General features: G+C 49.3%; 1 protein-coding gene across 3 annotated transcripts in view; it reads right to left on the reverse strand.

Annotated features, from left to right (window-relative positions):
• Trim3 (tripartite motif containing 3) overlaps window positions 1-15932 on the reverse strand; it is a 28461-nt gene extending 12529 nt beyond the window's left edge. Inside the window, exons 1-2 of one of the 3 annotated variants that reach the window (XM_045145399.1) lie at window positions 15882-15932; window positions 7135-7300 (exon numbers count right to left, since the gene is read on the reverse strand). In XM_045145399.1, the coding sequence (XP_045001334.1) occupies window positions 7135-7265 (131 nt within the window). In that variant the 5' untranslated portion in view covers window positions 7266-7300; window positions 15882-15932. The other 2 variants (XM_045145400.1, XM_045145398.1) reach the window with 2 other exon arrangements.
• Window positions 15933-16623: the final 691 nt, after the last annotated feature.

Here is a 16623-nt window from a genome sequence, read left to right on the forward strand (position 1 = left end):
GCTTATACCTATTGCATTCTTTATAAAATAACAATGGTTATCCCATTTAATTGGTGCTGACTTGACTCTTGGTTGAAGAATTTGCTTCTCTTTTTCAGATGGATGCAGATCCTGAGGAGAGCAGCCCATCACACCTCACCAGAGCCCTAGCTGAAACCATGAGTAATTGGAGAAATGAGCAAGGGTGCTGTTTTCTTGGTGAACCTAGTACCAGCACAAGAGGGAAGGAGATAGACACAGAGATCAATCAACTCCTACCAAACCAGATATCCAGAGACACAGAGGCTCCCAAGACCTCATCACTGAAGTAGACCTAAAACGAACCCAACAAGGCTCAGGGAAATTTGTGGAAGAGGGGAAGAAAACATGTTAGAGCCACATGTTGGGTCATTATGCACAGAGACCTTTCCCTCATAAGTGATGGCTAACCCCACAATGTACAAACCTTATTCCCCAATGAGGAGGGTCCCTCTGGAGGAGGGAGGACAGGGATGAGGCTAACAATGGTATCAACATGACTGTATACACACTAAGTACATGACTAATACAAAAAGAAAGAAAGAAAAGCAGCTGGGCATGGTGGCACAAGCCTGTTATTTCAGCACTCCAGAGGCTGAGGTAGCAGGACTCATTTTTTTTTCTACTTTGTTTTTTTTTTTTTTTGTTTGTTTTTGTTTTTCCAGGTAGGGTCTCACTCTGGTCCAGGCTGACCTGGAATTAACTCTGTCATCTGAGGGTGGCCTTGAACTCATGGCAATCCTCCTACCTCTGCCTCCCAAGTGCTGGGATTAAAGGCGTGCGCCACCACGCCCGGCTAGGACTAACTCATTTTTAAGGCCAGCTTGGGCTATATACTGAAACTTGTTTCAAAAATCCAAACAATAAAAACAAAGCAGGTGTGGTGGCACATGTCCATAATCCCAGCACTTGGGAGGTGGAAGCAGGAAGAGAAGTTGTTCATGGTGACATCCTCAGCTACACAGCCAGCTTAAAGCCAGAAGGGGCTAACATAAGACCCTGCCTCAAACAGACGAGACAGAGGGAGAGAGAGAGAGGAGAAGAAGAAGAAGAGGAGGAAGAGGAGGAGGAGGAAAAGGAGGAGGAGGAGACGGCAGAAGAAGAAGAAGAAGAAGAAGAAGAGGAAGGAAGGAGGGAAGCATTAGGTATGAAGAGTAAGAGAATGAGAGAGACCAGTCTTGGCTGGCTCCTGGCTTCCTAGCTTAGATACCTGAGGGAATAATGGTCACGTTCACTAAAATGAGAAACCCAGGAGCAACTTCAGTTTTACCAGTTGAACACCCAGTAGAGAGCACTACTGGGCAGCTGAGAAGGGAGCAGGTTAGAGACAGAGATGGGGGCATCAATATTCAGCTTCACCAGTCAGCATGAGGGTGAGATCAGCTAAGAAGGTATAGATGGTGACAAGAGAGGGACAGAGGATTCAGCAACGGGAACAGGGAGAGCAAGGGGACGAGCACAGAGGAGTGACAGTGTTGGGGCAGCAAAGTGAGTGCCCAAGGAGGGAATGACTCACCCGGGTGGGAAATGGCTGAGAAGTCAAAGTGCCCACTGAATTTGGCAAAGGTACACTTCTCCAAATGGGGGAACCAAAGCTGACTGATGCAAGTTGATGAAGGGGAGGTTGAGTGATGGGTGGCAACAGGGTGGAGGAACTGGATGGTGCTGGAGGGACAAGATAGGGGTGTGTGTGTGTGTGTGTGTGTGTGTGTGTAATATACACACACGTACATATGTTTGTAATGGGATGTTTTATTTATTTTTGCAGCACTTCGGGCAGAACTCAATCTAGCACTGAACCACATCCCCAATGCACTGTAATAGGAATTCTGAGCATGTTTATAAGCTGAGAAGGAAAGAGATGTGGGAGACAAGAAAACCAAGTTTTGAGACCAGCTTTTCTAGCCTGAAGAGGAGCTATGGACTCCGTCCTCTGACGGAGGAAGGCAGGCAGAAGAGGTGGATGTAGAGGGCAAAGTCGGAAAGAGGGTGCCTCGGGCAGGATCAGCCACAGAGTGGAGGAGGAGGAGTGGAAAGGGCTGGTGGCTGCGATTAGTCACTGGAGGGAAGGCGGGGGACGCTTACTAGACACAGACATCAAAATGAAGGCAGTGTGTCTGCAGATCACGAATTTGTGGAGGAAAGATCAGCATGGTACAAACTCTTCCATATCCTCAATCTCGTCTCTTAATCTTCCCTATACCTTTTGTTCTTAATTAGAATTTAACAACCATTTCATGCCAGGCACGATTTTAAGTGCTTTACAAATATTAACTTGTTTCATGGTGACCTACTTTTCCTTGCAGTTCCCTAAAGTAGAGAGTGGTTTTTGTTTCATGTTCCACATTCCTTAGGGCCAGAAGGTGCGGTCGAGTCCTCACTCTTCCCAACTGAAACATTCTATTTGTCTGCAACTCCTTTGAAGCTCATGTCTCTGTCTACGTCACCCTTGTTCTTGCTACAGTCTCCACTGACCTAACAGTCCCTCCGCCATTTGCTGAAGTCTCTCTCCTTCAATCGCCCTCCCCACACACGTTCTGCCAACAGCCTCAGTGGCTCTGACATCCACCAGACGACCCATCACCATAGTGATGTCTTCATTCTCGGACTTCCTCGCTGCCAAAGAACTTTTCCTCCACGTCACTTCAGCTGTCCACTCTTATGCTCCCACAACCGCCCATACCACATCAACTGTCACTTCTTCAACTCTGAAGTCTGTCCCACTCTGTCCCCTACAGCTCTCTTCCCAGCCCGCTTTTCTAGCACTAATCCTGCCATGCATTTTGCAACTGTTCAATACCTCCTTCCTATTTGCTAAATGTCCCTGACCTACAATAATTTCCTGACTTGCCTCTTGTTTCCTCTCTTGCTCCTCTCTAATCCACTTTCCATACAATGAATGAATGAATGAGAGAAAGAGAGAGAGGGGTAGGGGAAAGAGGGAGAGGGGGAGGGAGGGAGGGAAGGAAGGAGGGTAGAGGGGAAAAGAGGATAAAAGGGAAACAAAAAAATATGTATGAAAACACCATAATGAAACCTATTTATTTGTAAGCTAATACAGAATTTAATTTTTAAAAATTAACTAAAGACATGGTGGCACAGACTTATAATCTAGCACACGAGAGGTCAAGGCAGGAGAATCACAAGTTCAAGGCCAACCTGGACTATACAGTGACTCTGCCTCCTCCCAGTTTTCTCCTCATTTATCTACATATACTGGCTTCTTGCTTGATCTCCAAACATATCCCACTGACTTCTTAAATTTTTTATTTTATTTTTTTTACACATGGGTATATGGAAACCAGAGGGCAACCTCGGGTATCACCCTAAGGTAACTGTCCACTTTCTTTTTGAGACCTCCTCTCACTGGCCTGGAGCTTGCCAGTTAGGCTAGATCTGGCTGGCCAGTGAGCCCCAGGGATTGTCCTGTTTCTGACTCACCAGTGCAAGGATTCCAGGCATACACCACCATGCCTGGAAGTTTTACATGGGGACAGAATTCAAGTCCACATGCTTGCGAAGCAAACACTTTACCGAGCTGTCTCCCTAGACCCTGTTTACTTAAGGCTGGCACATGTCTGTCTTTTCTCTAACCTGCATCCAGCCCTCAGTGATTGCCATGTTGTGCCGCCTTGGGAAGATTTCCAAGTTTGCTCTGAACCTTAGTTTTATCCTCTCTGAAATGGGGAAACTAACTTATCTGCTGTGAGGATTAAGTATGCCAATAACATGAATCACTTAGACCATCCCTGGCTAGCAGTTAAGTCTGTCAGCACATGATAATTACTGTAACCACCGCTCCTCGGGCACTGATGTTCCGAAGGTGCACGCAGTGACCTGACACATGAGAAAGTGCAGAGACATCCAGTGACAGCTTGACGCTGCCCTGAGCTTCTACAGCTCAGCACAGGACGGGGGTGAGGGAAGCCGGTGGTTAGCCAGAATGGAGTTGGGAGACTGGAAGGAAAGGGGGTGACTGAGGGGCCTGGCTTTACAGTGAGTCAAGAGAGGGGGAGCTGCGGTGGGGTACTGGGAGCCAGGAGGGAAAGACTTGAGATTAGGACCACAGAAAAAGTGCTTTTCTTCCAGGTGCTGACAAGTCTAAGGTGAAGGTTAGGAGAGTGTTCCTGAGGAGTAGCAGAGGGTGCCAAGGTTGGGTAATGAAGTCCCCAGGGGGATGGAAGAACTTGAATGGGCAGGAAGGCTGAATCCTTTGCCCACTGATGAAAGGGAGAGGGCAGTGGACTAGGACTCGAAGGGACAGCGCTGGCATGGAGGTACTGTCCATGCACAGAGTCAGGCTGAGTGGAGGCAGGAGGCGGAGGGAAGGCCTGGGTGGAGGTCATGATGAGAAGAACCAGCGGACAAAACTTCCAAGACAGCCATGAGATGGGGCCAGAGAGAGGGTACTGTCAAAATATTAGCTAAACGGATATGTTGTGCCCATCAAATTGTCCCCCAAGTATTTAGGTTTATGCCCACAAACTAGTGCTGCTCTCACTTGTGATCAGAGAAGCTTCTCTGTGCAGATGGCACTGACTACTGGGGAGACTCAACTCTCGCCAAAGTGCGGAGGAGTGACAGCTGAGTGCCCAGCCATAAACGAGACATCTCTGGCACACCTTCCAGGGCTCAGGCACGCTGTGGAAGGGGTGGTGAGAAGAAAGTGAGTGCAGAGCTGGAGGGATGGCTTAGCAGTTAAGGCGCTTGCCTACAAAGCCAAAGAACCCAGGTTCCATTCCCCAGGACCCATGTGAGCCAGGTGTGCAAAGTGGCACATGCATCTGGAGTTCCTTTGCAGTGGGTGGAGGCTCTGGCACAACCATTCTTTCTCTCTCTCTCTTTCTCTCTCTCCCTCTCTCTCAAATAAATAAATAATAATAACAAAAAAGAATGTGCATGCCAAAAGATGAGGGGGAATGCTCTGGAATTCTGTCTCTGGGCCTGAGGTGGCAGCTACAATCCTGACCTCACAATAGCTGTGGTCACCTGCATAAGATTGGCACAATATTAGGCCTATCAACATGTTGTCATGGATGGTGGAAGAGGAGAAAATTTATATCAAATGGAAGATGGGCTAGTTTGAAAGAAGATAGAAGGGCTGGAGAGATGGCTTAGCAGGTAAGGTGTTTGCCTACAATGTCTAATGACCTGGATTCGATTCCCCAGTACCTATGTGTAGCGGTTTGATTCAGGTGACCCCATAAACTTAGGTGTTCTGGATGCTAGGTTCCCCAGCTGATGGCAATTGGAAATTTAAAGCCTTCTGGAGGCGTTGTATTGTTGGGGGCAGGCTTATGGTGTTATAGCCAGCTTCCCCATGTCAGTGTTTGGCACACTCTCCATTTCCTGTTGTCCACCTTATGTGGGCCAGGGGGTGATGTCCACCCTCTGCTCATGCCATCGTTTTCCCTTGCCATCATGGAGCTTCCCCTCGAGCCAAAATAAACCTCTTTTTCCCACAAGCTGCTCTTGGTTGGTTGATTTCTACCAGCAATGTGAACCTGACTGCAACACTATGTAAAGCCAGATGCACAAAGTGATGCAGATATTTGGAGCTAGAGGCCCTGGTGCACCCATTCTCCCCCACCCCTCCCTCTTTTCTCACCTTGCAAAAAGATAAAAATATTAAATAAAAAACCAAGAAGAAAGGAGTCAGTGGAAAGGGGACAGGGGAAGGGAGGCAAAAGAAAGTAGTAAGAGAATATTATTATCAAACTGCATGGTGGTGCACACCTTTAATCCTAGCACTCTGGAGGCTAAGATATTAGGATAGCTATGAGTTTGAGGCCTGGGCTACGAGTGAGACCCTACCTTGAAAACAAACAAACAAAAATATATTATGTACATATATGGAAACTGTCAAAAAGTTAATATAGGGCTGGAGAGATTGCTTAGTGGTTAAGATGTTTGTCTGCAAATCCAAAGGACATAGGTTCGATTCCCCAGGGCCCATGTAAGCTAGCTGCACAATGAAGTACATGTATCTGATGTTCATGTGCATGGCTGAAGGCCCTGGCACACCCATTCTCTCTCTGCCTCTTTTTTCTCTCTCTCAAATAAATAAAATAAAATAATTATAAATATATATTTTTAAAAAGTTAATATATGTTTGGGAAGATGACTCAGCAGTTAAAGGCACCTGCTTGCAAACCCTGCCAGCCTGAGTTCAATTCCCCAGAATCCACGTCAAGTCAGATGCATAAAGTAGTGCATGTATCTGGAGTTCATCTGAAGCAGCAAGAGGCCCTGGAGCACTCATTCTCATTCTCTCTTTCTGTTCACAATAAAAATACTTTTTAATAGTTTGTGTGTGTGTGAGAGAGAGTGAGAGAGCTCACGCACGCATACAGGTGTGATCAGGCAGAAAGCCCTGTATGGGCTTCATGTGTTCCTCACGGTCAGATGTAATTCTCTCCTAACAGCCCTGCCACGCCCATCCCCCTGCCCAGGTTCACCCCAGACCACTTGCAGTGAGACTCCCTCTGCTCTAGCCACACAGGGCTTCTTCTAGGGTCCCTTACCCACCACATGCCCCTCAGGCCACATGGCTTTCCGTGCGTCCCCCCCCACACACACCATTTAGAGTGCTCTTGAACTCTCTTTACTGACACAATTCCTGCTCATCCTCAGGAATGCGGCTCACAGAAGCCTTCCCTGATTCTCCAAACCCTAACCGATCACATCTGCTAAACTCTCAGAGCTCAGCACTTTGTTGGCAGCTCTTACCAAGAGGACAGTATGTTTACCTAGGCTCAGGCTAGGTGACTGATGACCAGCTCCCTCACTATACCATAAGCTCTCCAAAAGTAAAGATCATGCCTCTGTTCATCACTGCATACTAATGACTGGGGCAGGGTGTGGCACGCAGCAGTTGCTCAATAACAAACACTCACAAAATGAAGGAATGAAGAACAGATAGTAGCCTAGAGGTTAGGAGAGGTTGCCTCCTGGTCCTCCTGGCAGATTCTTGCAACTAAGCATTTATCTTGTCAGGTTGGGGGTTCACTTACCCCTGAGTGTGTATACTTCCCTTACTTATTACCAGTTTGCACAAGTACGCCCCTCTTAGGAAGACCTGCAGGGTCGTCACACCTCCCTCGCAGCCCCTCTCACCTCTCACAGAAGGTATGTAGGCAAGGCAGAACCTTGGGGCACCGGTACCGATCCAGGCAGATGCTACACACCAGGAACTGCTTGTCCATGGGCTGCACCTCTGGGCCGGGGCTGTCCTCCCTCTTCGCCATGGTGACCACAGATGGTTCCCGCCACTCACACCGGCCTGTGTACAGAGAAGTGGTCAGCAGCAGTGTACACAGCCCCTCCTCCTCATGTGATCTCATGCCGAGAAATGCGGGGGGCCCCTTCTCCCCTCCCACGGGCAGGACAGGGCGGAGACTGGAAGGAGCAGGGCATGGGGCTCTGTTTCAGAGCACAAACTTGGGGTTAGACTGGGATTCAAAGCGGGCACAGCCTCTCCCTCATCAGCTATGTGACCTTGGACAATTCCTGTCATCCCCGAGCCTGTTTCCTAATCTGTAATCATGCAGATATTAATCCCTACCTCAAATGGTTGTTTTGAGACTCTGAAAACATGCATGACTGACGAGACAGATCAGCGGGTTAGTGTGTTTGCTGCAAAAGCATGAGACTCTGAGTTCAACCCTCAGCGCCCCCATAAAACAAAAACATGCATGTCAAGTGCAGGTACAAGGTACAGATGCCCATTTTCACTGACACCCCATTCTTCACCCCCTCAGGCTCCCCCACGACTCCTCCAAGAGTCTGTCTAGGCAGTGCTTCTCCTCTGACTACCACAGAGCCTGTCCCTACACCCTGACCCTCATCCTAAAACCACTCACATCACACTCGTTCCCACCCCAATCAGTACAAAGTTCTGTGTTGCCTCCCAAACACCTTCTCCCCTTCTCATTGACTTCAACGCTGCACCCCCATCTCAGGCCACCCTCAGTTCTCTCCTGACATGCAAAAATAGCCCCTATCTTGCACCTGTGTCTTCCCATCCACACCCCTTGCAGCCAGAATAAGTTTTCCAAATCACAGATTTTGCCAGGTGTGGTGGCACACACCTTTAATCCCAGCAGTCTTTTTCTTTCTTTCTTTCTTTCCTTTTCTTTTTTTTTTTGGTTTTCTGAGGTACAAGCAAGCTGACCTGGAATTCACTATGTGGTCTCAGGGTGGCCTCAAATTCTTGGCGGTTCTCCCACCTCTGCCTCCTGAGTGCTGGGATTAAAGGCGTGCACCTCCATGGCCAGCTCACTACTCCCGTTTAGAATTCTCCAAGATTGCTCCATTATCCAGAGGACAAAGTTCTTAAACTGGCCAATAAAACTTAGCAATGTCTCAACTTATGTCTCATAATTCTATGATCTGTCTCACTGATGCACACACTTTATTTCTGAGCAGCCACACATTCTGCTCCCTTGTTTGAGATCATTTTCCCACATCCTTGTCTAGCTGATGGCTGATAGATACCTTTTTGTTTTGGTTTGGTGAGGTAGGGCCTCACTCTAACCCAGGCTGATCTGGAATTCACTATGTGGTTTCAGGCTGACCTCGAACTCACAGCAATCCTCCTAACTCTGAAAGGCATGAGCCACCACATCCAATTTACTTATCTTTTACCTAAATGTCACTCCCTTTAGGAAGGCCTTTCCTGACTTCCCAATGTCGGGGTTAGGTGTTTGACCTGTGTCCCTCAGCATTCTGTATTTCCTCTATCCTGACCCATACCTGCTACACTGTAATATTCTCGTAACTTCTCTGTTTCTTCAGTGTCCTTGAGGGCAAGCATTATATTTTGCTTTGCATTCTGCCAGCACTCAGTATGGAGCCTGACATAAAGAATGATTTATGCCCAGGTGTGGTGGCGCACACCTTTAGTCCCAGCACTTGGGAGGCAGAGGTAGGTGGATCACTGTGAGTTCAAGTCTACCCAGAGACTACATAGTGAATTCTAGGTCAGCCTGGACTAGAGTAAGACCCTACCTTGAAAAAAAAAAGAATGATTTATCTTAGGTAGGCATGGTGGCAAGCCTTTAATCCCAGTACTGGAGAGACCAAGATAGGATTACTGTGAGTTCCAGGCCAGCCTGGATAGCCTGGATTAGAGCAAGATCCTACCTCACAAAACCAAAATAAATAAATAAAAATTAATTTAAAAAGAACAATCTATCATTATTGAAATTGGTAATTGTCAGGTATGGTGTCTCATGCCTTTAATCCCAGCACTTGGGAAGCAGAGGTAGAAGGATTGCCATGAGTTCAAGGCCACCCTGAGACTACATAGTGAATTCCAGATCAGCCTGGGCTAGAGTGAGACCCTACCTCAAAAAACAAAGAAAGAAATTGATAATTAATTAAAAATATTTATTTACTTATGCAGTGTCTACATTGCAGTCTCTGGGACCGGAATCATGAAACAGATATAGCCACTGTCCCTGTGGGGGAAGATGGTGGGAGATATTTTAAAAGAAAGTAACAAGTAACTATATAATTACACATCAATGGCAGGGGAGTACTGTGAAGATCATAAAAGGCGACAAGAAATAAAAATCTTGACCGGGTGATCAGGAAGGGCTCCGCAAGTAGGGGACATAAGCAGAGGTCTGAGGTTGACAGACCAGAGGTGAGCGTGGAGGCCGGATGACGGGTGAGGGAGGGCGGAAGCACCGGGCAGAAGAAGGCTCATGTGGCCCAAGCGAAGTGAGTAACAACAAAAGGTGAGTTTGGGAAACAGGCAGAGAGGAGTTTATAAAGGATTTGTAGACCAAATTAAGAGTATGACTTTATCCTAAGGTGCAGGAAGAGATGATACAATTTACAAATAAGCTCTTCTGGCACTATGAGAATTGCTGAGGTACAGAAGCAAGAGTCGTGTCAGGGAGACCAGTCAGGAAGCTGCCAGTGTCTCAAACTGATCTTGGAAATATTCATGAAGTCGAATCAGAAGGACATCACCATGGGCTGGAAGTGTGAGAGAGAAAAAGGAATGTCCGTAACGACTCCCAGGTTTCTCAAGTGAGCAGGGGCTCAGGAGCAGTCGACCAAAGCCGAGGCAGAGGTGTTTGGGACATGCTATTCCGGGCATGCCCGGGTCTGAGTTATCTACACGACGTCCAGGTGGAGCTGTTAAGCCAGACACAGAACCCAGGAGCTCGCGAGAGAAGTCTGGGCTGATTATTGATTTAGAATCGCTGGCATATTAATGGTCTTTAAAGCAATGAGAATGGATGGGAGTGCTATGGGACAGAGTGATAAGAAAAGGAACAGAGCCAGTAAATGTGACTGAGGACAACCTGGGCGGGGGGAAGGACGGATGGAAGGAGAGCCAAGAGAAGCAAAAAAAAAAAATCAAGGGTTGGGTTGTGGCAGAGTGGTTAGAGCAGGAGCCAAGCCAGAGTGACTGGAGAGTGAGTGAATGATGAAGTTAACAAAATGGACTCAGACAACTCATGAGAGAGGTTTGACCATGAAGAGAAGGAAGAAAATAGCTGGACTACTTCAAAACAAGCAGGGATTGGCTCACACCTCAGGTCACCACAAGCGTGCCCAGTTAGACGCACCATGGGCCTCTCCAAAGATGACAAGTGAGCGAGTTCAGAGCATTGATGCAGAGCTCTCTTCAGGGTGGAGGAGGGACAGAAAGTCTAGAGCTGCATGGGTCCCATGTGTCTAGGCAGGTGGGTGTGGCTAAGAAGGGAAAGGCTGGCCAGAGAACATCCTTCCTAACTGGTACTGGCATCCTGCAGTTCTCTTTAGATGTGCTAAGTCCCAACGTAGGGACTTGATACTGGGGGCGGGGGTGGGGGGGGTTGTAAATAAAAGACTGGCTGGAGGGAAACTGTAGCTTCAGTCTGCAAAGGGAAGGGCTGGGAGGAAGACTAGGAGTGGCCAGCTGAGTCCTGCTGGGGCAGCTGGATGTCAGGCTCCACCTCTCTCTAAACCCAGGGGCTCTCCCTGCCTGTCACACAGGGGCGGGGATTGGGCTACATCCAAGGACCAACAGTTCCTCCCTCCCTTTCCCTTCCTGCTTCGGTTCCCCACCCAGACTTACTAGGCATACAGCTGCTGAGGCCATACCCCAGCCTGAACCTAGGAGTCTCAAGACCATTTCTGTAGGCTCCTCCCATCCCACTGTGATCTAGAGAGATCTGCCCCCGTTAGGCAGTTTCAAGGGGGCTGTTTATCACATCAAAGACTTGCTGGACTGCACCCTCCTTCCTTGGACTGCCTTCTTTCTTTCTCTCATGCACCCCTCATCCCACCCATCCTTTACAGCTCAGTTCTAAAAGTCACTTCATTCCCCATTCAGCATTCACTGGACAACTCTGCTGGGCATATGAAGATAAATGACCACAGGCAAGCCTTCGCAGATTCCACAATCTAATAAACAGGTTACTGCAATGCAACGGGAGAAGACCAAGGCAGGGAAGCCCAGCTTGCTCCAGGAGCTCAGAGAAAGTTCCCTATTTCCAATCTGGGGCAGAGCCAGGCCTTGAGGCTGGAGGTCAAGGATGAGTAACTTGCACAGAACACGGTACCCTTTTCCTCCGCAGGCAGCGTCACCCACTGTGACAGGAGCAGCTAACCAGTGAGGTGCAGAACGAAGCTACATCCCACAATGGTTTCTTGGTCTTACTGAAGAGTTTAGACTTCAGCCAGGTCCCTGATACAGGATTAAAGCTTTAGCCAAAGAGCAAAGGAAAAGTTTGTTTGTGGTTGGGAGGAGGGTAAGCTTAAGCACAGAATGACAAAAATATTTTTTTTTCCCAAGGTAGGGTCTCACTGTAGCCCAGGCTGTCCTAGAACTAACTTTGTAGTACCAGGATGGCCTTGAACTCACAGTGATCCTCCTACCTCTGCCTCCCAAGTGCTGACATTAAAGGTGTGTGTCACCACACCTGGCCTAAACATACATTTTTTGCCTGCTGTTTGAAAAATAGAGGGCTCAACAGTGGAAGGTTAAGAGACTGCCTTACCTAGGGGAGTTACAAAAGGAGGTTGAAGGCTGGAGAGATGGTCTAATGGTTAAGACACTTGCCTGCAAGGCCTGACAACCCAAGTTCAAGTCCTAGTATCCATGTAAAGCCAGATGCACAAGTGGCACATGCATCTGGAGTTCATTTGCAGCAGCTGGAGACTCTGGCATGCCCATTCTCTCTGTTTGTCTCTCTTCTCTCTTTCTCTCTCTCCCTACTTGCAAATAAATGAATTTTTTTAAAGGAGGTTGAATTTGTTTTCAGAGGGAGGAACCAACAGAACTTGGTAACTGATTGGTTTTACACAAAGAGATGGGCCAGAAGAAGAAGTCAGAGACCATTCTTGGTTTCTTAGTTTGGAAATTGGAAGAGTAGCTTAGATGAGAGGATTATAATATTAGTGTTCAATATTATGAATCTGGGCTGGAGAAGTGGTTCAACAGTTAAAGCCACTTGCTTGCAAAGAAGTTAGGGTTCGATTCTCTAGTACTGATGTAAAGTCAGATGCACAAAGTGGCGCATGTATTCAGAGTTCCTTTTCAGAAGCAAGAGGCCCTGGTGCACCTATTCTCTCTCCCTCTCTCTCCCCATTTGCAAGTAATAAGTAAAGATTTTTTCACATAATGAATCCGAGGTGCACATGGGGCACAGCTCAAGTGGAAAAGTCTACCTGGTAGTGGAAAGGCAGCCTGGTGCTTAGGAAAGTGGTCGAGCCTAGATATATGTATTTGCATACTCCTGATTATGGAAAAGAATGGTCCCTCACAGAGCAGGTAAGATGAGGAAGGGGGGCTTATGACTGGGGCCCAAGAAGTGCCAACACTTAAGATATAGGCTCATGAGGCAAAATATGTGAAGAAGATTGAAAGGCATCAGGGACAGGAGAAGCAGAGATGAGAGGAGACAGGTCTGAAGGTCAAGAGGGAATCACACAGCTTCACCAATACAGGAGTAATCTTCACTGAAAATGCGGGAGATGCCATGATTTTAAGCCCCAAAGAAGCTGCTAGTAATCTCAAGGAATGCAGTTTCCAGGAGCTGGAGAAGAGGAAGTCACATTCAGGGAGTTAAGGAAGAAGTTGATTCTGAACAAATGAATAGCTAGGGCTGACTGCTGGGATCCTGGACATCTGCACAAAAACAAGTGTTTCAAGGCTTTTCAGTTTCTTCCCCCACAACTTCCTCCTACAACCTCAAGATTCCCAGTCTACAAGATTTACACAGCTGTGAGTGGAGGTGACCAAGGCATTGTGGAAGCATGTATGGGGGAGGTCAGCTAGGCTCACTTGCTAAAATGACTCACTCCTACTCAATGCCCTCCAGGAAGGAGTATTTGATCATTTGAGACTGCAGCAAAATAACCAATGTCTGTAGGCTAAAGGCTTTGGGCTTCCTCTGGATGGAGTAAAGTCCTCAAAGGCAAGGAACCCATCCCCAAGACTGGCAGGGAAGGAAAATGATGGAATTCACAGTACCAATCCTTAACCCCCCACTACTGCTCATGAGAATACACAAGTAGACCACTCAATCAAACTTTGCTGGACACACTTTGGGCTGGAGACATGAAGCTGAATCAGGTATAATCCCTATCTTTCACCTGTGGGGAAAGTTGACATGTAACACAGACATGTTCAAATTCTGTCAGGGAAGTATCTAACTTGGTGAAGAATAAAGGTTTCCAGACTAAAGGGATACTTGAAGTGGATGCTGGAAGACAAACAGATGGACGGTACAATGGGAAAGCATTCAGTAAAAGAAAAATGAGAACATGTTATAGACTACTTGCGCAACTGAGCCAGACCCAAGAACAGAGGCCATCATCGGTGGTTCCCCCCCTTGATCCTTTTTGCTCCTCCACTGCTCATCCTTACACGTTTAGTTCCACAAGGTTTTGTGTCAGGTCCTCAGTTATTTTGTTTTGGGGGTTTTTTTTTACTCTGTTTGGGCAATCTCATGGATTCAGTTACTACTCAATTACTGATAACTCCCAAATCTAGTATATCCAACTCCATCTTAGACATCTCTGCCTCCATGGTGCACAGAACTAGCCGAAAACCCATTCAATTTCTCCTGACCTTCTCTTCCTGCCATGTTTGTTCTCCATGAAAGGCACCACCATTCACCCAGAGTCATCAACCAAAACTCTGGCAACTTCAACACCGACTTTTCTCTCATCACCAGATGCCAGCTATGACCATATCCTTGATGCTGCCTCTAAAACGTGCCTACATTTAAACAGTCAAGAAATGCAGTCCGACTGCCACCAGCTCTACTCTCATAAGGTGAGACTGGAGGCAGCTTCCTACCCCACACATTGACATGTCTACTGGGAGAGACACGGGGTTTTCTTGTTCTCAAACTCTGAGATGCCAAGGGCTGCCTTTCACACTAATGGCCCTACAGATTGCAGTGGGTCCATGATGAAATTCTACCCCAAACCACCTCGATGATTTGATTGCTGATTTCCACCAAAAGGCTAAGTGTGTAACAGGGTTGTTACAGGTTCACCCCCTACTCTGCTCTGCAATTAATGTTTTCTGAATTTAAATCACCCGTGACTCTCACAACACCCTCCATACCAATCATATGTGCTTTTTTTGTTGTTGTTATTGTTTTTACTGATCACAGGCTGTAGTATCCCAATATGGCTCCTTTGCTCAAGTTCTCACAGCAAGACCACCACTGTCCTCTAAGTAGTTGAGATAGCACACAAAAATAATCTATGTTGGTGACAAGACAGTCATTTTTAAATCTGCAGTTCCCTGTCAAAATCAAAGGGAACAAGAAGACAAATGAACAAAGTTCAAGACAGACACACAGACACAAACAGAGAGAGAGAGACCTCCACTTAACATAAGGAAGTACTCCAGCAGCAGAAGGTGGTAAGTGCTCTGTCACTGGCAGCATGCAAGCCAAGAGGCAGGCACCTGTCAGGCCTGCAGCTCTGATTCCAATTCTGCAGCAGAGCCGAGCCCTGCTTAGGCAATGAATGGGCACTGATGAGCTAGCTGGGCAGTCTGGCAGGAGAGACCTGTGAAGATGACCTCGCACCCACTCTGGAATTCCAGACTTATTTTTCTGCCCCGACTAGTGCTGGGTTTCTGTGGTCCATATCGAACCCCTACACCAGGACTATACCCCGGGCCTGTTTTCAGTCAGACAGCCCTCCCTGGGGTGCAGCCTGCCCTTCCAACCTGCAGCCATCTGTCCCTGCAGGTTTGCAGCCCAGGATCTGAAGCCAAGTCCTGGAGGGAGGAGGAGGTCAGAACCAGGGAGGGGCCTAGGGTCTTCCAGTCAGGGGCCCAGGCTGCAAGAGAACTATAGGGGTCCTTCCCTACATGAAACAGCTTTTGCATGAAGCTTCCTATTTGTGAGCAAGCTGGTGCGGGGGGTAGAGGAGGGTGTCCTCCATCCTGGCTGGTGGGCTTCTTGGTGCTGAAGGAGGGTGGGGAAAGAATCAGGGGTGGGGTATACCTACACCAGGGAGAAAGGGACCCTTCGGACAAGGTGGGCCACAAGATTCGAGTCCCCATCAGCAACCCCACCCACCCCCACCACCCCCGGCCTCAGCATCCAGCACCCTCCGCCAACACACACAAGCTGCCCCCCAAACCCCGCGCTCCTCAAGAGAACCATCGCCCACCCCCCTCCCCGCGCCGCCCCCCACCCCCCGCAAACACGGACCTCACGTGAACAGCCACAGCCCGAAGAATCCCCCCGCCGCTCTCACCGACACGGACACGCCTCACGTGGACAGAGACGCGAGCAGCTTTTGAAAAGCATCCGCGCCCCCACCCACACGCTCGGACACACGGACACACGGGCAGCACACGCACCCGGGGGCCCGCCCGTCGCACTCACGGCGTGGGAGCAGGATGCGAGGGCGAGGCCCGGACTGCGGCCGCTCGGAGGGGCCCGCGCCGCCGCCCCGCTGCCAGCGCCCGTCCGCCCGGCCCTGCCCGCGGCGCCGCCCCGCGTCCCGCGCCGTCGCCTGTCCCCGCGCCGCGCCGCCGCCGCCGCCGCCGCCGCCGGACCAGCCGCACAGGCCGGAGGGAGGGGCCCGGGCGGGGCGGGGCTGCGGGCGGCCGGGGGAGGGGCGACTCCGGGGCTGAAGACCCGCCCCCGCCCCGCCCGCCGCCGCCGGGCCCGCCCCGTCCCCGCCGCCCCTGCGACTCCCGCGGGCGCTACCTCTGCGGCGCGGCTGGAGAGCGGATCGCTGGCTCCCGGATCGCAATCCCGGATCTCCGCTAGCTGCCAGCTGCCTCCCGCTCCCGAGGCCTCCGGGGGCGGGCTCAGGCGCTGGCAGGAGGTGCCTTCCCGAAAGGGCAGCTCGGACAAGCGGAGAGCCTGTCCCGGCAGCCTCGCAGCACCGTCCCTGGCATTCTTGGGGGCTCCAGAGGAGTCTACTAGTTTGGTTTTTGCTGAGGGAAAGGGACCAGGAGCCACCTGTCTGGACGCAGAACTCTGGTTCGAGGAAGGGCAGTACCCAGAGCCATGGGAGAAGGGGCTCACTGAGTAATTGGGGGACTTGATTCGGTTCTAGGTGCGTCAGCAGCCAAATTGTGAGGACATTATAGTTCAAACCTTATCCAGTGACTCCCTG

The sequence above is a fragment of the Jaculus jaculus genome, chromosome 3 (assembly GCF_020740685.1).
Source record: "Jaculus jaculus isolate mJacJac1 chromosome 3, mJacJac1.mat.Y.cur, whole genome shotgun sequence".
Classification (NCBI taxonomy): Eukaryota; Metazoa; Chordata; class Mammalia; order Rodentia; family Dipodidae; genus Jaculus; species Jaculus jaculus.